We start from the raw sequence: 26460 nt of genomic DNA on the forward strand, positions 1-26460 counted from the left end.
AAATGTCTACTCTTTAGATAGCCGAAAATAATATCCAGTTCATTTCACTGATTCGTAACGTTTCATTAAGTTTGATTTGCTCCACACCTGAGCGTAATGCGGGGTAGATAGTTTTCAGTATGCTATCGCTACGTTATCTGTCTAGCGATACAAATACATGTATTAAAATTATGTAGTATAAACGAGTGGAAGAGTCCAATTATTGCTACAATATCTACACTGATAGAGTAAACATTAACTTCTATTTTTATAATGTTTGGCCAGCTTAGCATTGTCTTAGCGAAATTTCGTTAACACATATAATCTATGTTAAATGTTCGTTAGCGGAATTACGCTATCAAGTCAAATAAACTGTTTCGTCTGCTTCCAAGTCAAGTGATGTATAAGTAGAAGTCTACGCCTTAGCGAAATTCCGCTATAACAATCTCATTCCAAAGGTTCCACTATTTTATTTTCATAGTCTTATCTCAAACTCGATACACCAATCAGCAAAATGTCCGATATGCTTAACGAAATTTCGCTAGCTGACACAGAACTTGTTGACCTGCAAGTTTCGTTTTGTATAATTATGGAATAGCACTAGTCCCCTTTTCATGAACAAACTCGCAATACTTTATTCCCAATGTAACAGACTGGTGAGAAATGGATATATCCTCAGAATGATGTCACAGGTAAAGAAAATACTAATTCAAAATTTCATGACAAAACGTATTTGATTCCCAATTGGGCTAGTTTATGTCACAACTTGACAGTATGGAAACTGTCAAGTGCAAATGGAACGTGTTATACGTATAAAAGGGATACGAAGGAATGTGAACGTGACGATACCGATAATTGTCAAGTACCTTGGCCCGCATTGGTTATTAGATAGATAGAATTTATGGTGGTAAAATAGGCAATAGATCAAAGAAGACATACAAATTAAATGTCAACATAAAAGTGCAATAAAATTTATTGTAGATGACACATTATCAATACCAAGGATTACAAACAAAAAACAGCATAACGCATTCTTATTTCCATTGTGGTCCTTAAAACAATGTAAAACGTAAAACAGGTTAACGGTATGAGTGCAAGTTACTTCCTTGTTAATATTTTGGATTAAAATAGGTAATGGATATTTATATTAGAAAGTTAACGCGCATACTAGTAAAAATATCAATTATGCAGACTTCTACGGATAATAAGGAAACCAAAATACACTTAAAAGTAGTAAATGTCCGTATTTTCCTTCTTCTTTTTATATAAAATACCTCCGAAGGGTCATATATTTCAAGCCTGGATAAAAATTGTACTTGAAGTGACAGATATAAACGAAACTAAGTATGTGGCAGTTAAATATTAAATTACATGAAATACAGAAAATTGCTGCGGTTCAACTAATTTGAATTTACCCTGGAAACAAGGTAAGCTACCTCCTTAAATCTACATTTTAGTTTTACCTTTTATAAATTATATAATGTTGTCATTTAATGTAATTTTGAAAGCTTTCTAAGACTTCATTTGCAACAGTAAATATGTTTAATTTCGTTTGAGATGTTGTGTTGTCTGAGACTGGTGTTTTCTGATCAATGAAAGTTCAAAATAAAGGGCATAATATTATGCCATATTATGCTACTTGTGTTTACTAATGATAATAAATGTAAAATGATTCAAGTTGGCAAGGTAGCAGCTGGGATGAAAAAAACAATATTGACAAGTATGCCTGGGCAATTTCAGTATTTATATCAGTCTTTGAATCTTTCCATATCTTTGATAAAGAATAACTTACTAAAAGGATGAACTATTTTATTGGCCAAAATTAGGTTATGCCCCTGTAATGAAAACCGTTTACACCTAAGAACTTTGAGCTTAACATTATCAGAGTCAGTAAAACAGTCACATGCAGGATTGTACATGTATCATAAGTATTTTTTTTATACGAATCTGCATTTAATTATGGTAAGGTATTACTGCTTAGAACATATTATGGTAGTTTAAATGATTTAAAGTTTGAAAGAGTATGTGCATTCCAAGTATTCCCATCAAGTTCAAGCGCCGGGGATGAAAATCTCCGAGACGGTAACATCCGTATATAGTTATTCGTCATTGTTTGTTGCATATACTGAGACAATTTTTTCGATGTTTTCCGGTTCCGGTTTATGTACACGTCGCAGACTGGTTGTCTGCATGAACATCCAAGCATCTCGAAGAAGTCACATAAATTGGTAAACCGCGCCAACATGATTCGTTTACTTCCTTTTCGTAATGAAAACTGTACATGCAACTGAAAACACTTTTAAAACAGTAAGGAAGTGTAAGGACCGTCAAGTTTCTGCGTGTGGTGCAAACAAACAAACAAAAATCCAAATGCCAGTGCAAGAACGCGGTGAATGACGTCAACATCACGGCTTCCCGTAAATTTTGCAAAGTATGATATTCGCTGTAAGAGGTATGATGACACTAAATGTAAACTAGATAGAGTGAAGTTTCACTTTCTTTTGAGTGTTGAATATTTTTTTGTAAATAAAATATAAAAGATAAATCCCAATGCTAGGCAATGCCTAACTTCATATTATTTACGACTGTCCGAAAGAGAAACTCCACCAACTTCATTTAAGAATCTATCAACTGAGACAGAACGTGTAAGGCCATTTACTATTCATGCTGCTTCATAATTCGTTTTGTCTGACCCTTTGTGTTCTTATGCGTATTCTAAAACAGGTCTTAGGACGGAAATGTAGGTCTGATTGATTATATCACGTTTTAATTCTGCATCGATTGTAGGATTTTTGATGTTGAAGAGGTGAAATTAGATCATGTATCTTACAACAGCCATCATTTATCAACTTTTTCCTACAAAAGAACAAAACAAGAATGTTTGATCCAATCAAATGCTTTTTAATAGATCACAAAACAAACATTCAAACGTATTGTTTTCTTTTTACTGTTTTGATGTACTGTTGAATGCCCAGGAATAAGCCCTGGCAAAGTCTTATGAATGAGGTTATTTGAATGTAGAACATTGTATACAGATTTAATAAATTACTCTTTGCAATACAGCTGAAAAAAAAAGAAACTAGCCTTTAGTTGGATAGAGTGCGTTATTCATCATTTCAAACATTGACATTACATTTGCTGATTTTAAACTACTCATGTATGATGCAAAGAGGACATAAGGTTTCAGTATTTTGTGTCATCATGCCATGGCTTACTTTATAGTCAAATAGCCATTTTAAACACTAAATTGGAAGGAACTGCAGAACCTTTGCTCAGTGATATTTATGTTGTTAATTGTTTTGAATGTTCAGATTGCGACTCATCAATTGTAGGGATTGAATTGAATTAAGACATTTGTCCAACAGACTACAGCTTAATTTATTGTGTGAAAAAAAGTGACAATCATGAAATCTTCATTTCATCTTTAACGCCACCTATGCTGTTTGAAGTTTTTATTTATGTAAATTATTGTTTTTATTGTCAAAAAAGGTGATATACTCTCGGATATATATTCATATGCCGAGCTACTTGCGAATCAGCCCATATATTTCAATAGAGAGAGGGAGCACAGATCGTCGGATTGCGGGGTTGCTAGTTCGATTTCCGGGTTAGGCGATTTTATAAAATACATTGTGACTCAAATCAAAGTGGCCGATTAGTATCTGGTATAGAATCCAGCAACACTGATTACCTAACGCAGTTACCTAACTTATATACTGATTAAAATTGTGCTTAATCCAAAACGAACAAACGAACAAACCAGATACGTGCCTTATAAATGCATTTCGGTAGATCAGGACATACCGGCCTTTCACTCCGTTTACATTTATATCTTTATAAATCTCATCGGGGGATGTTACCCTGACCCGTTATACTTTGTGACACACAGTTGTGGAATAAATAGTTACCTTTCTATGTTGATACAGATAAAGAGATCACTAGGCAACGTTGACGTATTAGTTTTTGAAGTAGAGATATGTTAAAGCAAGTTATCTAATTTGCTGCATATGGGGTACAAAAATCACAGTTTATTTAAGGGCGTGTGGTGGGTTTATCATCAAAATTAAAGGCAACTTGATAGCTAACAATAAACCTGAATATTTAGCAAGTTTTCACGTTTTGATAAAATGTTAAATACTTTTTGATGTGATATGTACAAGTAGTATGTACGGCTCAAAATTTAATACATAGCTAATTTCCTATCCTTTTGCGAATCCCTACGTCAGCGTAATTATTGTCAAATCAAAGGGCTCTTACATGTTTTCATTTTGCAAAAGACTTATGAGGTTGCTTTATTGATGATTTTAACGTGATTTTAATTCAAAATGACCGAAATGAGTCATTAATCTATAACCTGATTTTATTACAAGGTAAATCATACGTTGATGCCTCTCTGAATTAACAAATGTTTTATACCAATAGATGCATAATGTAATACAAAAACATCTACAAAATGTATATTCACCATGCAGTTTTATATATGCCTGACATTCACACCTAATGTACATTTGCATTAGTTTCATAAATCTAATGACAATCTGATTTTTCATTTGACATAGCATTGCCTGACACTAATTCCAGTATTGATAAATTTAACGAGTCTGCCGATTTTATATAAAAGTTAAAGACACTGATTCTGGTATGCAAGGTATGTGGCCTATAGTGATGATAAAGTCTGTGTATTGGTGGTAAGGGCCAATACACAAGTCTGGACCACTGATAGCCTTGCTTCTGTTTATCATAATAAGCTACTGTATAGCTACTGTGCAGTAAATAAAATGCAGGTAATATTTCTCACCTTTATAGCAAATCAGTTCTCACCTTTATAACGAGTTTAGAAAGCATGATTGAATTAGGGCTAAATAAAAAGTGACAAGATACAACAGTGTTTTTATCATATTTTTAATAAATCAAGTTTTTAAACAGTTACATCTCATCATTGCTGTTTTGTTTATCAAAGATATAAAAAAAATGCATTCAGGAACATAGCTTTTATAATTATAAATTATGTGTGTTTTGAACAATGATATCCCTTTATTGCTAGATTTTATAATACAAAGAAACGTTATTTAGACAACACAAGCATTATTAAATATATATAATCCTTCTGTTCATATTCCTTTTTTATTTATTTAAAATGCGTCTGAACGCTTCTTTAATTTATAATAAAATCCAGCAATTATCTCTCTTTCTGGTTTTATTTTGTTATTTTTGATAAAAAGATCATAATCATTGAATAAACAAATTTCTCTAATTAACTTTTAAATAATTATTTTATTGTTTATAAAAAAGGTGAGTTTCCTAAAAGGAGTGAGAACTGCTTTGCTATAAGAGTTATAATATAATTGGCCAGGACATTACTCAACATGACTGCGCAATCATAATTAGTATATTATCAATGCAAATAATTTTGTGTACATTCTGAAGAAAAAAAAAACACCCGAAAAAACAGCATTTAAATCAATAAAATGCAGAACACAGGAAATAACCAATTTATCTGTAGGCAATAAAATTTATGATTCTCTGACAATAATTAGGCTATTTGTCAAGTCTACAGGGGTTTTATGGACCCTTATCAGACTGGACCAGACAGGATCTTGTATATTGGGGATTAAAAAGTCTGGTATTTGGGGGGGGGGGGGGGGGGGGGTCACTTATATAGGAGATTTTCTTTGCCTTTAAATAAAAACACAATCAGAAACCAGTGAAAACAGACTTTCTCAAAGAATGTGCTGTAAAAAGAAAACAGGTTAAAAATGTGTGTTTGGACAGATGAGAATTTCAAGCCGTCAAATGTAGCACTAAAAATAATGATCACATGTCCACCCGCCCATTTATGCCATCAAGGCAACACTTCATTTTAATTCGTATCAATTTTGTTTCAAATGAAAATACCTCTAATTATTAACAAACTGCTTAGAAAACACCATAATTCTATGCGGAGCCTATAACCAATATTCAATCTCAGTTGTACAGGTAATCAAACTTGTTTACTCAGTATAGTAGCTTTTTGTCATGGACGTACGGACAGAACTGCGTGGTTTCATTATTGATATAAAAACCTCCGACTAATTTCTTGTTAGATACAAGCTTAAAATGCAGAAAATCTTAATCAAATAAATTTAGCTCGACTCAATATATAAACTAATCGACTAACATGTCTGATGAATTATCAAACGTTGCAAGGTGCTCCCCTTATTTTTTTCTGAACGTATAGTTATACAGTAAGATGAATTATTTAAATTATTTAATCGATTAAAAGCTGTTTCAAAACAATATTAACAGATAGTACCTAAATTGTAAATTATAAAACTGTTATAAAACGAAGTGTGATATTATATAATGTGGCACAGGTATTTAAGACAGAGAACAATACCAAAATCTTTATTTGATCCTATTTAAACATTTTTTTATCTAATTTCAATGTAGCCCCTCTTGCAGATAGCCCTACCTATCAAGTCATTGATAAATATTTAATCCTCAATTGTATTTGGATTATTGCAGGACGAAGTAATCAAACTGCTGTAAAGTTGTCAAATACATGTAAATTTATTATATGACATCAAAAAATGTAATTGTACCGTATCGCACATCATATATAAAAACAAGAAAAAAACTCTTGAATATTAACCATTAAATTGACATTCAAATGAAATGACTTATAACTAGCGTTTTAACCATACAGTTTGTTCATTGTTCTTTTTTACCGGTATCATACAGTTGCATAGATTAATGCCAGGTAGGATTATTATTTGTATCATCGATTGATCTCTAGTGCTATATCTAATATTTCTACCTGGCAATTCATCTCAGACTAAGTAGTGCACATCAAAGAGTCGAAATTAGTAATTTTTGCAAAATAATCAAATGAACCCATTAGTTTATTCGGTCGACCAAAGACTAATCAATGTCTGTTCGTTTATAGTTGGATTAAAGTTGAAGATTAAAGAAATATTAAATTTAAATAATTTGTGAGATGCATGTTCTTGTTTTCTATGCATTTTATTTATTTGTTAATAACTAATCGGATTTTATTGCATAAAACTAATACATCATACATTTCAGTAACATGAATATGAAAAGTAAACTGAAGTCAGAAGTAAATGTGTCGACGATATACAATGGACATTAACGCTTTCTATAATTTATTTAAACTTACATGTTTAAGTATTAGGTAAATGGTTCGGAGAACAGGTCTGAATTAAGATTTTTTTAAAGCTTCTTCATAATATTATATTACATTAATATGTAATTTTGCATAAAATAATGAATTTGAGCAAATCTTTACCAGAAATGAAAAAAGGCGCTACTCGTAGTTTAACATTTTGTTGAGCGGATATGGTGAATTTTCCACAGTATCATTACCAATTCTGTTTCTTAATCAGTAGGTGTCTCTTTATAATACTAACAGAATCTGGGAACTGTTTTACTAAGTAATTTGGTAAGTCTGTATAAAGTATTATACGAATGCTTATTTCACAAATGTTCTTCTGTCAGGTAAAGACATCCTATTTCATTCTTTCAAACTGAATCGTGGTAATCTGAATACAATTCCCTTCTGTGACATAGCCACAGCGACTGTTCTTTTTATTCCTTGTTTTTTTGTTATTACGATGTTGACAGAACTTGTGTAAGTCATTGTTGATACAATTCAGTTAAGCTTTAATATAAAAACATTTATAAATAGCGTTTGAGAGCGGTTTTCAATGAAATTTAATTCTATATGAAATATAATAAATTGTGTTTTAGTTTTTAATGTTATCATGTTGTTTTATTTTCTCTTTTAAAACTGTCTTACTTATTTTTCTTCAGGTACATACAATATTGACACAAGCGCGACAACTTGTCACTTGACAAATCTCGTACTTTAATGAAATATGATAATCACCTATAGTGTGCCTTTATATCCGAAAAGGAGGCCTAGCAATTGCCTTTGACGACGTTCTTTCGACAGCAATAACGTAGCCTAGATGTATTCAATTTAAGTGAACGAAATTCAAAACAAAGTCAAAATGTTATTTCGATAGAATGAGCTAAACGTTCCGTAATAGCTGACATTAAGTTATTGTGCCAACTAGAAGGCTATTCTTCTAAACCTTTTGTTTTTTGACTAACAATTTAAAAAAAGGCTTGTTTGTCATCTGTATGACCATAACAGGTTGCCAAAAATCTACTACGTTTATTTCACCAAAACTAGTACGGACTGTTGATACTTCAATACAATCTATAAAGTAATCCTTCTGAAGCATAAAACGCATAATTGTAAAAAAACTGACTCTGTTTGATTAAGTCAGAACGTAAAATAGTATGAAATGTGCAAATCCTCTTATTATATATTAAGTATTTTGTTAAACGGTTTATAAAATGCTGGCAATGACAACTCTACCCCAGCAGTTTGCGCATGTGCTGTAGTAATTTCAGAATCCTATGGGCGTTAAGAAACAATGCCATAACTACACGTATGTACATTTATATCCAGCGATGTCAAAGTTTGAAAACAGATACCAGTTTCCTGCTTATGTTTTGGTTTGTTGCATTCCATTAGCATGATAATGATGCACTCTATATCTTATTGTATCACCTAAGATTATTGCTTGCACATTAACCTTCGACTTTTATAAGAAATGGTTAACACATAAGGCCTGCTTATCAAGTATTTAGCATCTTAGCGTGATATCTGCAATTGTGTGAATAATTATTAAAGATTTAAGTACAAAACTGTGTTAATGGATGTCATTATTGCTAAATAGCTAATTGTGCATTTTATAGTATTTTAAATTCCATTAGCAAGATATTTATGAGTTTGATTATAGGGAAAACGCATGTTTTTTATATTATAACATCTTCAGAATAACGCGGAACTGAAGCAAGCGTACCAATTTATCACGAGGGAATCTGCTGATGTTATAAAATAACATAATAATATACTAACGCTATTCTGGCCTAACACGTGTACAAACCTTTAAAATGATTATACTACTATCCATCAATGTTATTAAATTTTTATGAAATGTGCGGAAATATCAGGGTCGTTTGATCATTTGATGTCATTTCCTTTTTCATACATCCGTTATATAGTCATAATACGTTATCTTGGTCGTGGAACGCGCACAATTAAAAGGTATGTTAACAGCATGTGAGCGTGAATATATATTTGTTTACACACTTAATAGTCCCCTCTTAAAACAGAATGTTATGTTAGAAAGAGATAAAATGACTTCTTACTATATCTTAGAAATGAATGAAACCCATAACATACTTACTATACAAGATATGTGCCTTGACATATTCTATAATACATTTTATTTGTATTTGCTAATTTGAAATCAATTGTTTTGAATTTCAAACCTCTTGTTCATGCTCTTTTTATCAAGCATGAAGTTGATTTTTCTCGCATAACGTATCTTTTAGTTATTATCGAGCCACCCTATGTCATCTATTTAATTAGTTGCAACATCATCTTTATCAGTAATCATGAAAATATCGGAAGGTCTATTTAAAATCACTTCATTTTTTTAAACCGAATGTTACTAAGTGTTACTAATATAGAATTTTTAATCAACCTCTCTGATGTGTTTTACAGTTCAGGTTTTAAAACATATGAATATCTAGTGTTTCAGTGTCATGTTACTTACTTTGTTTTCAGTTTGCTATCAGGAATATCCTGTCTTAAACTAAATGTCAGATTAGAAAGTTGTTACGATCCGGTTGAATATTTATTTTAAATCTTAAATTTTGTTTCTTAAAGAAAAAGAAAGTGTATTAACAGAGACAAAAATGATAAGAGTAGAAACAAAAATAGCATGCTGAAATTTATGAGCAAATATATAATATTGCATCAATAGTTTCGTTGATAGTGCTTAAATTATACTACATAATTACAACTACATAAAATATGACAATTGATGCCTGCCCGAAAGTATAAATTAATGGAAGGAAGAGTCAAGTTATTTAAGAAATAATAAAATCCCAACGTGGTTTATCATAGAATAACCCGAGTTGTGAGTTCTTATGCGTAAGAATATATCACGAAGGCCGTAGGCCTGAGTGATATATTGTGTCGCATAAGAACGAAAACGCAGGTTATTCTACGATAAATCACACTTGGGAACTTATTATTTCGATTCTAACACGACATACTAGTATAAACAATGTTAGAAAAAATGGTAACTACTTTTTACGACCGTGTTACGCACCTGGATCGGATGACGTCATTGCATGCGAGTGGTTAATTGCAGAATAACCCGAGATAGATTTTGCTCTAGTCGTGTTAGAATACCAGACTAACTAAATCAAAATTTGTAAGATACGAGGTCAATGAATGTATACTTCAGTCGCTTTACCTCAGGAGACATGGGCATCTTCTTTATATCTTATTTTTTTCAAACCAATAGGGCTACTATAACCACAAATGATACAATCGATCACTCTACGGTAACAGGCGAAATACCGAATGAGATATATACTATCGAATTAAAACATGTGCACTTCCGGCACGTGCACAGAGCATCTGACTTCGGATGTTTTGGAAGAATACGTCTTTTCCTTGTGCCTAATAAGCGTCCACATAACTTGTCCAAACCGCAACGTCTTGCACATCAGCACAAATATGGGCAGTGTATTTATTTCAAAAATCTACCTTTAAAATGACAGGGAATAGATCCTGTGCGAAGCGACGAAAATCGAGATCGATTCCTCTACGGTAACATGCGATATACCGAATGAGATATTTACTATTGACTTGGACACCGTGTCCTCCGGTCTGTGCCGTCATTAGACAGTTCTTTTCAAATGTTTAGTTTAATCAGTTAAATCATATCAACAAGCATATATAAATACATCAATGTAAATATACAAATAGTTTGGGTCAGAAGTTATAACAACATTATCGGGACCCTCAAATGTTTTCAAATGTTATGGGATGAGTTGAAGTCGGATAGATTCCCGACTGAGGCAGTGCCTTATTTCATATTAGATGTGTTTAGGTAACATGGTTTAAAACCTCAATGTTGAATCTTAAAATTTCTGAATCATTTTTTAACTATAACATAATTTCTTTTACTCTAAAACAGAATTTCTACCGTCGAACATGATTGGGTACTTCACGAATAAATTGCAATTTTTATACTAAGCCTATAAGCTTTTGCTTTTAGCAGTCACTGTGTCGTAAACCGAACTGTTTACCCAGAGTCTTTCTACATTTAAATATATCATGTTTGATTGTGGGTTCGTTAGTGTTGTTAAAGAATATTTGCTCTATCAAAGTCTTCATAACTATTTGATATTAATGAGTTTAACAATTCAAACATTTTGTCTTTTCCATACTTCTGTAAGACCGCCTCTATTCATGTTTCATTGCTGCGAATAAATTGTCATGATTCGTTATATGATGAAAAGTAATGAAATGCCGTTGCAACTTGGCTTTAATAAATCAGTAATCAAAGCAAATATTTTTCCGTAAAAACACTTGCACTTCAAACGGATTTTAATAATTTGTGATCGCCATCGCAATTTTAATCGGTAAACCTCCCATGGGACGGTACAGACCACACAAAATGTTTATGTGACAACTTTATTTCGCTACTTAACTGAAAAACAGGTGCGGGAAGCTGTATAATGAAAACAATAACGAAGCATACTACAAATATAAGGAAGCAGCAAACTTCTAGGCGAATATTGTCTTTTAAATTGACCTTCCGGATAGTGTTTCCAGTGATTAATTAAAATGCGAGAGTGACGTTATTTGTTAAGATTTCCGAGTAGTCGTTAAGTAGTATTCTTACATCACCAGCAAATAACCTACATACATGTAGAGCAAAATCTATCTCGGGTTATTCTGCAAAAACAAAACACTCGCGTGCAATGACGTCATCCGATCCATGTGCGTAGCATGGTCGTAAAAAGTAGTTACGATTTTTTAACACTGTTGATACTAATATATCGTGTTAGTATCGAAAAAATAAGTTCCTAAGTGTGATTTATTGTAGAATAACCAGAGTTTTTCGTTTTTGCGGCCTTCGTGACGGGTTATTCTACGATAAACCACAATTGGGAACTTATTATTTCTTAAGCATAACGATTTTACAATGAACGTTTTGGTAATGGTAAAAGATGGTCAATATAATATTTTCCAAACAGATAATACGAAATGCAATTCGAAAGGGACTGTCAGTCATATTCTGACTGACAGTTTGAAATTAAGAAGGTTTGTGATAAAGTAGTTCCATTTTTGTTGTTGACACAAGACAAAGAGTCAAAACGTTTATATTGGGACAAAAACCTGCTTAAGAAAAGCAAATGTCTGATTTGCTCAATGGGGAAGAAACTTCGATGTATTGTTTAACTTTTGAGTCCCAGTCACGAATAAGTAATAGACAATGGGTGAGTAAAAGTCAGGAAATGTCGGCCAGTGCAAAAAGGACAAAAATTGCGCAGAATGTTTTATTTGCAATTTTCTTTAATTTTTTTGACCCGTTTGCTATGCCTTACAAAGAAAGTAAACCCTCACAGTCAAATGCTGTAGAAATAAAGTAGTTACAGTTGTCAAAAAATCTATCATAATAAACACCCAAGTAAAATCTTGAAAAGCATACAGCTTATTCATGACAAAGCGTCTGACGCCAGAAGTCAAATTGTAGTCTTTGAAGATTGAATACTGCTTAAGCCGGTGCTAGGGGGCGTGGGCAGTGTTGCATTTTCCATTACTGCTCATGAACAGACTCAATCAAACCGAGTCTGCAATTTTCACTGTTTGCCTTGTTTTCGATGCTTCCGAGGGATCTACTTTTCAGATTTTATTTCTTAGAACAATAAAAAGAAATTCGAGCTTATTCTCCTGACCTACGTCCAGGTGACCTTTTCTTGTTTCCAAGAAAATGCTCACATGTAAAAAAGGTATATGTTATAAACATTCGCCTAAAAAAGATGATAATGAGGAATTTCTATGATATTAAGTAAACGAAAACATTCATTACAATACACAATTTATAAATTCATAAGAAATAGGTAAAACAAATAATATCTTTTTTCTGCGCTACAAACGAACCAAAATAAGTAGGGTTTGATAAATCATCAGATTAATATCATACCTAGTACTCACTTCCATGATTTGAATGTATTAACATTTATATCTAAAACAATCAGTTTCCTATTATTACATGAACTGTTTTGCACGTTCAACTTATTTAATGTTAGAAGCAAATGCTATCTACTAGATAAGAAAGTTATCACCGTTTTTCGAACTCAATGTTGAAATAGGTATATGCAAAAATTTAAGGGTGGGCGATATGTAAACGTTTCGACTAAATCTATCATATTGCTTGGAAGATAAGTATTAATACACAGAAAAGTCGCCAAAATTTCTGACAAGTAAAGACCCCTTAATTCTGTCTTAATTGTTTGGTTAGTAATTAATTATGTGTGTGTTTTTTTTTTAAATTCTTTAGTAAATCATTTCAATCATTATGTTTATTTCCCAGTAAATGTTGACCTTTATGATATAATATAATAAATACTGCATTCCTGAGAGGGTGATATGAAAAATGTTCTCCGCGAGATATATGACTATCGACTGAGACTTTCAGGAATAACAAAATGCTAAAAATCCCGCCTCATGTCAGAGTTTTAAAGATTTATTTAAGGACATTCGGGTCTCAGATCAGTCATTTAGAAGAGCTCATATTTACAAAATTGTATCAGTACAGAGAATTGCAAAATTTCTTTAAAAAGTTTCATCAGTTCTCAAAATCCAAATTATTTTGACAATTAATTTATTTATTGAGATTTTTTTCTGATTCAGGTGCCATTTCTGAATAATAAATGACACCTGCTAGGGTCAGTCATATTTATAAGAAAAATACCCGGTATGCCTTTAAATTTGGCTAATTATAGTCCCATAAGTATTCTCAGTATTACCTCTAGTACTTGATAAGTCAATATATAAACCAAGTTTCGAACGTCTGGAATAATGCATCATTTAAATGCAAATTTCAAGCAGGATTCGATCCAAGTGTTGAGAATATACATGCTTTATTTATCCCTTTGGTTAATGGGAACTACTTATTTAAGGACAAAGTATATCTAATATTAAAAAAAAATAAATACCAATATTGCTCAGTATGGCTTGTTTTTTACAACCACACTCTGTATGCATTTGGACATTACCGAGTGCATGTTGTTTGGATCTTTGGGGAAGTCGAGGAATCCCCATTAGTTTAACGGCCATACAATTCCATAACAAGATATTGCATACTACCTTAAATTGTGGAAACAGTATAGACTATATTGTAGTTTTGACATTCACTAATAACACTTCTATTCTCTCGATAGCACACCAAGAGTAAATTAACTACACAGGTTTGTTTAAAAAATGCCATAATGATATCGTAGATTAAGGCTAAGAGCAACTTGGATATATACATTGCTCACTGAAAATTCATCTCAGGTCATAAGAATTAGTACTTCTAAGTATCTTGTATAGGTTGCATTTAACATAGTTATCCCTTTGTGTTTAACTTGCTATTCATCATTTTGAAGTTTAAAGCTGTTTGCATGTAAGTTCAAGTAAATGAATACTTCGAGATATTGCTGACTTTACTCCATAGTATTTGAATTTTCTTGCAATTCAGAATTCTAGACACATGAAGTACAAAATAAGTAAAGAATGTAGAATAGAATACAGATAAACAACATATTATAGCATAGGAAACGGGAACTTTACAATTTTATATTTGCATTTACCAATGTTAGTAAGAATAAGTGTTATTGATTTTACAGGTGATAGCTCTCTAAAACACATTCAAGTGTTTTACATGTGTAGTAACGCGTTACTATGGCTTCTTCAAGTGCGAACGAAACAATCATGTAAGTACATACATATTAAAGCAGATAAAGTTAATAAGGTTATGAATATTGGGAGCAGAGGTTTCTTTTCAAAAGTCTTACCTCAGACGATAACTTTCTCTTATGAATTAACAACAAGACTAAGCCAAACATAATTTTTTTTTTCTTTCTGAAAATGAGAATATACTTAGAATAAGGACTGATGTTAATAGGTGTTCCAGATGAACCCCACTATGTTTGCTTATCTGTGTAAAACCGATATAAAGAGACATAGAATGCAACCAAGCAAAAACTAGTAGACGTAGTTAGATTGAGTGTGTTCATAGAGATGTAGAGAATATAAGATTACTGTCTGTTGGAACTTAAGTTTATCCAGCAAGTCTGAAAAAAAAAAAGATTTCTTCAATCGAAGCTCATTTGAGGGGGATAAAATTTCCGGATACAAGATGGATAAACTTAAGTTCAGAAAGACAGTAACCTGATATTCTATTTATCTTGCAGTCAATAAAACATGTAAAGGTAAAGAAGGCGTAATGAGTGGGAATTTCAAAAACAAGTTGCATCCTTGATAACATAATTTAAATGATAGCAAAATCTGATCTTCAGCCGAAGTAAAAATATTGAAAATGTCAAATGCATACTTTTACGCAAATGGCGTCACGTTTTAGCCTAGCCCTATATAGTTTTGACATTGCCGTTTACGGTGATTAATTTAGTTTGGGGCGTCCATTGAATTCTAAAAGTTCTTTTTTCATTTGTTATTAATAACAGGCCCCTTGAAACCTATACGATGATGTAATTTTCAAATATGTTCTCCGACTATTCGCCGCAGGAATGCAAACACATTACTACGTAAGTCAAGGCAAAGTCTTTTTACGAAATTACTGTTTTCGAGCGGAATGACCAATTAGTGTATGTAAAACATTTTTTTAAAACTAAAGTTATCGTATAAATTTATTTTACTGTAAAATGAGTGAAAAAAATATTGGGGTCTTCGACTTCATTTTCGCTGTATCGTTTTAAATTTCCCCTACGCCGCTTTTCACGCGCAGATTTTATGTATCATAAATAAGTTTACAACAACATCAATTTCATTTTAAGCGTATTTAAATTTTGTAAGCCATTTTCCGATTTCTTTCCGAATTCCAATGCCACACAAGTAATGAAAAAATAATACTTGTTACTAAACATTTTACTGTACGTTCTCCCCTGCATAAATTTGTTTTTAATTCTCTGAAAATGTTCCTAAAATATTTTTAAACAAAATTCCTTGACCACCAAAATTCGGAAGTTTAAGCATAGTTACCGTCGTTCATATGACTGAAAAATTGTTGAGAAAGACGTTTAACCCGAACACACAACGCAGCACAGTTAAAACTGTGCGTCTTTTCCAGGCGTTTTTCAACCAAGGTCACATTGCCTGCTTGTAGGATTTATTTGCAGCCTCTATTTAATGGCTTGGTGCATTGTTAGATATTTTTTTGTATTCGGTTTAAGCCCGTTTCCAACCTCTTTAGTGCAGCCTTGCGCTTGAGGCGACTGCAAGGGAACTCCATCTGGTTCTGTCTGCAGCAACACGAGGCGCCGTCTCCATTGTCAGACCTCGATTCTTCAAGTCTTTCTGAACGGTTAACTTCCAGGTCTCTTTTGGTCGGCCTCTGTTCCTTGTACCCTTGGGTGTCCAACGAAGGGCTACTCTGGAATACTTGGAGTTTACGTTTAGTGGCAAAAGATGTCTTCCAGCACCCTGATTCATACAGGAAGACACTGAGGACGTTACTGTTGAAAATCCTAATCTTGGTTTGGATGTTTAATCATGTGGATCTCTAGACTGGTCTCAACATTACAAATGTTTGGTGTGCTTTGTTGATCTTGGTGTTGACTTCTTTGTCGAAGTCACCAGATGTGACGACTTTTATACCAGGTAATTAAACTCTTCAATACCCTCTAGAGGTCTTCCGTTGATCTTGACTTGATTGTTGTTGTTGGAATTTATCCTTAAGACCTCTGTCTTTTTGGTGTTGACCTTCAGCCCTATCTTGCTAGCTGTAACACAGAGGCACTCTGTTTTCTGCTGGATGTCTTGATGTATATTAGCTAGAAGTCCAAGGTTATCTGCATAGTCAAGGACCTCTAGGACTGAGGTCAGTGTCCATTGTAGACCCTGTCTTCTTTCCCGTGTGACGTTCCTCATGATCCAGTCGATTGCTAGTGAGAAGAGCACAGGCGACAATATAGATCCCAGCTTCACACCGGTGTTCACTCACTTTGAAGGGCTCTGTGAGCTTGTTGTCATGTATCCCTCTGCACTTAAAATTGCCGTAAAGGGACTGAATGGTATTAATCCAGTTTTCTGGGTGTTCCAGAGTGATTCACGGTGTAGATTGTCGAAAGCCTTCTCGAAGTCAACAAAAACAGCATAGAGTATGCAGTTCCATCCTTGCGACTGTTCTAGAATTTGTCGTAAAACAAAGATGTAATCAATGCAAGATCTTCTCTTTCTAAAACCGGCCTGTTTCTGGCGTAGAATATCATCTACTGCAACTGTGATGCGCTGTAATATGATGCGGCTGAAGACCTTGGTGGTGAGCGAGAGAGTAGTATAATGCCTCGCCAGTTGTTGCAGTCTCCAAGGTCGCCTTTCTAAGGCAGCTTAACAATGACTCCCTTCTTCCAGTCCCTTGGAATATCCTCATTATCCCATATGTTTGAAGGATACGCTGCAGTATTCGGGCGGGGTGGGGGGGGGGGGGGAGTCCTGCTCCTCTCCTTTTAGCATCTCGAAACATACACCATCCTCTCGAGGGGCTTTGCCATTCTTCAGTCTCCGTATGGCGCTTGTCACATTATTCAATATGTTGGGGCCCATGTCTATCTGTAGGTCTATTTCTGTCTCATCAATGTCAGCAAGTATTGGTGGATGCGGTCGATTTAATATCTTTTCAAAATGATCTTGATTGAGACTGTGATTACCTCTTAGCTTCTTTGTAATCTGATAAACGGCCTTCACATTCTCAATCAAACCGAGTCTGCTATTATTCGGCTTGGTTGTATTCTATGCTTGCAATGGATCTTTTTACATATTTTACTTCATATCAAAATTTGATCTCATGGATAACATTAATTAGGAAGCAAGAAATTTTATCTAACTGTTATATTGTGATTAATATACAACTTATTCTATTTCCCATAAAACAATTTGGTCTCTTTTGCTGTGCTACCTTATATATCAAGCACAAGTTTAATAATATCTTCTCCTGCATTTTCAGTCAGACAGACGAAGCATATGCAGACGCAGGTATGCTATTTTTTTAATTTACATTTAAGATTAAAACCTAACTCACGGTTTTCCCTAACAAATTAGTTACTGAAAAGATGTGTATTGGTTAATCCGTGACACATTTTTTTTTTAATTACAAGCATACCATTCCAATCACAAATGCAACCGTCGTAACTCATATAAAGTTTTTGTAACGTACATTTATATGTAAAAAAGAAACTGGAGAAAGTCGGATATAAATTAAAGCTCTAGATAATGACTTCATTACAGAATCGCAACAAAATCATCATCATATAGAAGTAGAGGTTATAACAGAAAGGGAAGATAATGCTAATAGACAAACCAAGTAAGACTTTTCTTTCTGATATGTTTTGACCCTTATATTTTGTTCTTCAGACGACATGTTATTTCAAGACATTATGCACAATCAACGTTCGCTATTATCAATGTTGGTTAGCAAAGAAAGTCAGTGCGTCAAAAGAGGTGTTTCTTTTGAGCAATAACAACGGTTATCATATCCAATGTCCTTTCTGTGCAAAAATTATGTGAAACATTTTTTCACTTCACGCGAAAAGTATGAAACTTGACATGAATTTAAATCGATGTATTATGCTTCATTTCAGCCTGGGAAGCAGGTTGATAATATTTAAAATGGCCACCAAAATACAAGATGGCCGCCATAATTACCAACTTTATAAAGAAATGTTCTTGGACTAGCTTTGTATTTATGGCAAGAAACAAAAGAAAGTTAGTATAACAGTAACTTTATATGCAAACAGAAAAAGTCGAATATGGCGGCTTACCTCCAAGATGATCGCCATAATCTTTTCCCATAAAATCTCTCTTAAGGATGTACGAGCGTTTTTTTTTCAGGATATCCGCCATTTTGAAAAATGTTTCATCGAATATTGCTTTCTGACAAAAGTTTTGCCAAAAATTAATGCTAAATAATTAAAATATGGCTAATAATGTACCATTTAACCAAATATTTTGCTTTTAGCGAAAAAAAAATTTCACCCTTACTTTTTGGCTAGCATTTACCGAAAATTGACGTAAGATTTACAATAGGGTAGGGGTAGCTAATTTCAAATATCTATTAAAGTAGATCAGGTTTGGTTTTGATATTTTTCTGACTGATACATATAATGTTAAGCTATAAAGAAAATTAAAGTTTTGAAGATAGGACTTTATATTATCTAGAAAATATAAAATAAAACAAAAAGAACAAAAAATATCAAAATTCATCACTTTTTAACAGTTATTTTCTTAATAAATCTCTTAGATGCACGGTGACCCCAACTTCTTTCTTTCCATTTTGAAGCATTTTTGTGCGTCATTAATGCTGCAAAATATTTTGAAAATCTTAACGTCAGAATTGTTTTTGAAGATCTACATACGTTTTTTCCATTGAAAATAAAGTGGATGGGGTAATTATGTCAACATGTAAAAATTAAAGAGATTTGTTAGTGATATTTATACTTATATAATACTGACATCACCTGTAAGACCTGAAATCCCTATAAGATTAAATAGGATATTATATGTTTTATAAAGTACCAACATTTTTTTCAATTTTACAAAATTTCAGAAATGCGTAAACAGTGGGTGAAGAAAATACCCTATAAAATTAAAACGAGTTCGGTGACCTATGTTTTTTCTGCTCTTGTTTGTCTTAGAAACTAATGTTCTTCAAGCTCACAGGGTATGAAAAATTTCTTAACGTTAGAAAACATTCGCTCGTACATCCTTAAAATGGGCAAATTGTGTAAAAATCAAGAACATTGCATGGTAGTACATATGCTTGTAAAGTACACTCCTTAAACAATTTTACACTTACTTAGATAAATAAATTCAATATAACCAACGAAATCTAAGATGACCACATAAAGTTATTTTATAAAGAAATTGTGTGTCACTTGTGCATACTTTGGTATTTGTGCGACGTTGCATGGTAATACATAAATTTGTAAAATACGCTCCTGAAACAATTGTAAAACAGGCATTGGATAAATAAATTCAATTTGACCAACAAAACTCAAGATTGTCACCATTAATTTTTTTTCTATAAAAATCGAGAAGAAAACTGTAAAACATTTCTTTGTAGGATACATATTTGTAAGATATGCTCCTAAAACAATTTTATCTATTACATTTGGGTAAACAAATCCATGAACATGACCAAAGAAATTCATGATGGCTGCCATAAGACCTGAAGGTAAAGATATACTTGGGAAACGCAAATCTGACAACGTATTTCTGCAACAGGTCATAGTACATTCTATTGGATAAATTATCCGTATATAGCCCTAGTTTCTTATGTTGCTATATCTTGTTCAACTGTCATCGACTTTGCTAGATTTAGGATGTTTCATTTTAGTTACAAAACTAGAGCTATCACTGAAGGTGTTGAATGTACCCCCCGCACGCACTGACACTGTACATTGCAATTTGACACACACAAGACTGCAAAATTATGTGGACTGTATGTATATAGACTCTATGTATATAGTATAGAAACAAAAATCAAAGTCCCATAACTCTGCCGAATATTTTTCTAAAAGAACCTAACATGCAGCATGCACAGCTAGGGTTGATACTGATCACTTCTGTTATGTTTCATTAAATTGTGTGAAATGGTTCTGGAGATTCGATGCGCACAAGATTGCATAATTATGCAGACTCTATGTATATAGTATATGAACAAAAGGCAAAGACCCATAACTGATAAATGTGTAGATTTTTTTTCTGAAAGAACCTAACATGCACCACGAACAACTACGGTTACTACCGATCACTTGTGTGAAGTTTCATTAAATTGTGTGCATCGGTATCTGTTCAGAAGATTTAGCGCGCACAAGATTGCATATGCAGACTATGTATATAGTATAGTTACAAAAACCAAAGTCCCATTACTCTGCAAAAAAATCTGAAAGAACCTAACATGCACCATGCACACCTACTGTTGTGTCTGATCACTTGTGTGAAGTTTTATTAAATTGTGTCAATGGGATGAGGAGAAATGGTGTGCACAAGATTGTGTCTACAGACAGACGGACGGACAGACGGACAACCTGATAAACAGTATATTCTCCCCCTTCGTTGTTCAGGGGGTACAATAATAATTGTGGAAATGGACAAATGAATATTCTTACTATAACCTTCTTTGAATGAAGCTGTACCATTACCAATGTAGGTGGAATGTGACCAATCTGCTGTCCCTTCTGTGTTAACAGCTCCGTTCTGGAAGTCTTGTCCCATTGATTCTGTTGTATATGTTCTGTCTTATAAAAGGACAACAAACCCCTACACTACACATTATCTTGGGAAATCGCAAATGCTTTACATGTTACAGATAAAACATTCAAGTGTAAGTTGTGAATCCATAACTCATTTCATAGTACTGGCCTTCATGGAATAAGATGGCCATAATGAAATTTGTCTCAATATTATTGTCAGGATTATATAAGGGTAGATATGTTTTATGTTTCTGTTCCAGTTAAAAGTTGGAAAATTTGTGTTTTATCCAGACACTGAGTACAGCTTATTTTTAGAATTTTCAAGATGAGAAGTTTCAAAATAAGTGATGCTCCAAACAATTAACTTTAAACTTAGTTATTGATACATTCGGAAATGACTTTTAAATTGTATAATCACGACAGTAGATGAAGACGATTGAATTTTTTACAAAACGTACGAATAGTTCTGTCTGTTTTCGGTTTTGATTGTCTGATAACGACACACATATAATTTAGATATGTATCAAGGAGGAAATAAATATATTCATTTTAAATTATGTTATAGCAAAATTAGCAGCTATCATCAGATGAAGTTTTATTATTAACCTAAGATAGAATGATTTTGGAACATTCAGGTCTAAACAGAAATTTAGAAGCTAGAATATACTTTATATATTCTAAACAAAATTGTTAATTAAGGCCTATCAAGTACATATTTTATCTGATTTCATTGATAACATTACACAGGAAGCAAAAACTTTGTTTTCACAGTTACATTGTGGCTAATAGACAACTTAATATTCTAATTCTGGTGAAACAATGTGGTGTCTTTTGCTGTGCTAACATTTATATCAAGCACAAGTTTAATAATATCTTCTTCTGCATTTTCAGTCAGAATGACGAAACAAATGCAGACACAGGTATATTAATTTGTTTAAATTTACATTTAAGATTCAAAGCTAACTGTGAAAAGATTTGTATTGGTTAACCCATGACAAAACATTTTTTAATTACAAGCATACCATTCCAGTTACAAATGTAACTATCTTAACTCATATGAAGTGCTTGTAACGTCCATTTTTATGTAAACAAGAAGCTTGAGAAAGTTGGATATAAATTAAAGCTCTAGACGATGACTTCATTACAGAACAAAATCAGCATCCGATAGAAGTAGAGGGTATAACAGAAAGGGAAGATGATGTTAATACAAGAACAAAGTAAGACTTTTCTTTCTGATATGTTTTGACCCTTATAAATGTATTATACCTTGAAATCATTTTTGTTCAGTTGACATTTTTGTTCAAAACATCTTGCACACTCAAACTTTGCTATTTACAAGGTTGGTTACCAAATTCAGTGTGTCAAAAGAGGTGTTTAGTTTGAGCAATAGCAACGGTTATAAAATCCAATGTCCTTTTAGTGAAAAAGGTGTGTAACAATTTGGCACTTCTTGTAAAAGGTATGAAACTTGACATAATTGTAGATGGATGTATTCAACTTCCGCGCAGGAATATTGTCAAATTCAAGCAAATCACGTGACGATGGTACAACTATGTGATCTTAAAATGGCGACATGCTTGGCAATGCCTGGTAAATCAAATGCTTGTTCTAATCTACAGGCAAATTGAAATTTATGTCACAACCTTTAAGAATAAAACGAAACTATTTAACATATCAATATTTTGCAGTATGCCATTCTCTTACTGTACTAAAAATACCGTCAAGTAATTTCATTGTTTACATTTTAGCAGTTGCGCGTCACAACACCGGAAAAAAAGGTAATTTTAGGATTAATGCATTATTTTTTATATGTATGCTCGTTTTTACAAGCAAAATATATAATGTTTAACTACTGAGATGAAAACTTTATACAACAAAATTAAAATAATGAGAAATATAACACGTCTGAAATTCAGTCAAATTTACACGCGGTGGCAGTGTCTACTGTACTATAGGGGGGAGTAGCATTGTGTTCTTGGAGTTTGTGATGTATTTTGCTTCATTTCAGCCTGGGAAGCAAGTTTTTAATTTTAAAAATGGCCACCAGCAACCACAATACAAAATGACCGCCATACTTACAAATTTTATAAAGAAATGCTCTTAGACCAGAACTGTATATATGGCAAGAAAAAAAGGTAGCATTACAGTATAAAATGCTATTGAGCTTAACAATGAGTCCCTTCTTTCAGTCCCTTGGAATATCCTCCTTATCCCATATGTCTGAAGGATACGCTGCAGTATTCGGGCGGGGTGAGGGGTCCTGCTCCTCTGCTTTTATCATCTCGGCACATACACCATCCTCTCGAGGGGCTTTGCCATTCTTCAGTCTCCGTATGGCGCTTGTCATATCATTCAATATGTTGGGGCCTGTGTCTATCTCTAGGTCTATTTCTGCCTCATCAATGTCAGCAAGTATTGGTTGATGCGGTCGGTTCAATATCTTTTCAAAATGAGCTCTCAATTTTTCGAGTTTGCCACATTCTCCTTTATTGGCGAGCCGTCTTCTGCTTTCACAGGACGATCTTGATTGGGACTGTGATTACCGCTTAGCTTCTTTGTAATCTGATAGACGCCCTAACATACTCAATCAAACCGAGTCTGCCATTATTCGGCTTGGTTGTATTCTATGCTTACAAAGGATCTTTTTACATATTTTACTTCATATCAAAATTTGATCTCATGGATAACATTAATTAGGAAGCAAGAAATTTTATCTAACTGTTTTATTGCGGTTAATAGACAACTTATTCTATTTCCGATAAAACAATTTGGTCTCTTTTGCTGTGCTGCCTTATATATCAAGCACAAGTTTAATAATATCTTCTTCTGCATTTTCAGTCAGACAGACGAAGCAAAAGCAGACCCAGGTATGTTATTTGTTTTAATTTATATTTAAGATTAAAATCTGACTCATGGTTTCCCCTAACAAATTATTTACTGAAATGATGTGTTTTGGTTAAAATAGAAAAAGTGGAAACTCCAAAGATCGCTCAACGCAACAAAAACGAAAATGTTGCAGGCCATGACATAACAGTTTTTTAATTACAAACATACCATTCCAATCACAAATGCAACCGTCGTAACTCATATAAACGTTTTGTAACGCACATTTATATGTAAGAAAGAAGCTTGAGCAAGTCGGATATAAATTAAAGCTCTAGATAATGACTTCATTACAGAACCGCAACAAAAACAGCATCATATAGAAGTAGAGGTTATAACAGAAAGGGAAGATAATGCTTATAATAGACAAACCAAGTAAGACTTTTCTTTCTGATATATTTTGACCCTTATATTTTGTTTTTCAGACGACATGTTATTTCAAGGCATTATGCACAATCAAAGTTCGCTATTAACAATGTTGATTAGCAAAGAAAGTCAGTGTGTCAAAAGAGGTGTTTCGTTTGAGCAATAACAACGGTTATCATATCCAATGTCCTTTCAGTGCAAAATGTATTTGGACTGTATGTATATAGACTCTATATATATATAGTATAGAAACAACAATCAAAGTCCATAACTCTGCCGAATATTTTTCTAAAAGAATCTAACATGCACTATGCACAAGTAAGGTTGATACTGATCAATTTTGTGATGTTTCATTAAATTGTGTGCAATGGTTCAGGAGGTAAGGCGCGCACAACATTGCATATGCAGATTATGTATATAGAAGAGTAACAAAGAAACGAAGTCCCATAACTCTGCAAAAAAATTATCTAAAAAACGTAACATGCACCATGCACAGCTAGGGTTGATACTGATCACTTTTGTTAAGTTTCATTAAATTGTGTGAAATGGTTCTAGAGATTAGACGCGCACAAGATCGCATATGCAGATTCTATGTATATAGTATATTAACAAAAAAACAAAGTCCCATAACTGATAACTGTGTAGAATTTTTTTCCGAAAGAACCTAGCATGTACCACGAACAACTAGGGTTACTACCGATCACTTGTGTGAAGTTTCATTAAATTGTGTGCATCGGTATCGGTTCAGAAGATTTAGCGCGCACAAGATTGCATATACAGACTCTATGTATATAGTATAATAACAAAACCCAAAGTCCCATTACTCTTCAAAAAAATTCTGAATGAACCTAACATGCACCATGCACACCTACTGTTGTTACTGATCACTTGTGTGAAGTTATATTAAATTGTGTCAAGGGGATGAGGGGATATGGTGTGCACAAGATTGTGTCTACAGACAGACGGACGGACGGACGGACAGACGGACAACCTGATAAACAGAATACTCTCCCCTTCGTTGTTCAATGGGTACAATAATAATTGTGGAAATGGACAAATGAATATTCTTACTATAACCCTCTTTGTATGAAGCTGTACCACTGCCAATGTCTGTGGAATGTGACCAATCTGCTGTCCCTTCTGTGTTAACAGCTCCGTTCTGGAAGTATTGTCACATTGATTCGGTTGCATATGTTCTGTCTTATAAAAGGACAACAAACCCCTAAACTATTTATGGAAAGGCAATCACATTATCTTGGGAAATCGCAGATGCTTTACATACTACAGATAAAACATTCAAGTGTAAGTTGTGAATCCATAAATCATTTCATAGTACTGGCTATTATGGAATAAGATGGCCATAATGAAATTTGTCTCAATATTATTGCCAGGATTATATAAGGGTAGATATGTTTAATGTTTCTGTTCCAGTTAAAAGTTGGAAAATTTGTGTTTTATCCAGACACTGAGTACAGCTCTGTTTTAGAATTTTCAAGATGAGAAGTTTCAAAATAAGTGATGCTCCAAACAATTAACTTTAAACTTCAAATTAATATATCAAATGTATAGATTAAAGAATAAATGCGTTTGTATTGCATGAAGAAAACTTAGTTATTGATACATTCGGAAATGACTTTTAAATTGTATAATCACGACAGTAGATGAAGACGATTGAACTTTTTACAAAACGTACGAATAGTTCTGTCTGTTTTCGGTTTTGATTGTCTGATAACGACACACATATTATTAAGATATGCATCAAGGAGGAAATATATGTATTCATTTTAAATTATGTTATAGCAAAATTAGCAGCTATCATCAGATGAAGTTTTATTATTAACCTAAGATAGAATGATTTTGGAACATTCAGGTCTA

At 33.2% G+C, this 26460-nt stretch overlaps 1 protein-coding gene across 6 annotated transcripts in view; it reads left to right on the forward strand.

The window, feature by feature from the left end:
* The first annotated feature begins 908 nt into the window (after positions 1-908).
* The window catches only part of LOC123541764 (uncharacterized), a 62976-nt gene continuing 37424 nt past the window's right edge, over positions 909-26460 (forward strand). For 3 of the 6 annotated variants that reach the window (XR_008368528.1, XM_053530812.1, XM_053530813.1), the window contains exons 1-9: positions 909-1406; positions 14755-14841; positions 18090-18118; positions 18371-18446; positions 22228-22256; positions 22484-22553; positions 23085-23114; positions 24175-24203; positions 24516-24594. Coding sequence is in view for 3 of the 6 variants with exons in the window: in XM_053530812.1 (XP_053386787.1) it covers positions 14810-14841; positions 18090-18118; positions 18371-18446; positions 22228-22256; positions 22484-22553; positions 23085-23114; positions 24175-24203; positions 24516-24594 (374 nt within the window). In the remaining 3 variants the exon portion in view is untranslated. Of the gene's footprint in view, positions 1407-14754; positions 14842-18089; positions 18119-18370; positions 18447-22227; positions 22257-22483; positions 22554-23084; positions 23115-24174; positions 24204-24515; positions 24595-26460 lie in introns of those variants that run through there. The other 3 variants (XM_045327353.2, XM_045327357.2, XM_053530814.1) reach the window with 3 other exon arrangements.

The sequence above is a fragment of the Mercenaria mercenaria genome, chromosome 19 (genome assembly GCF_021730395.1).
Source record: "Mercenaria mercenaria strain notata chromosome 19, MADL_Memer_1, whole genome shotgun sequence".
Taxonomy (NCBI): domain Eukaryota; kingdom Metazoa; phylum Mollusca; class Bivalvia; order Venerida; family Veneridae; genus Mercenaria; species Mercenaria mercenaria.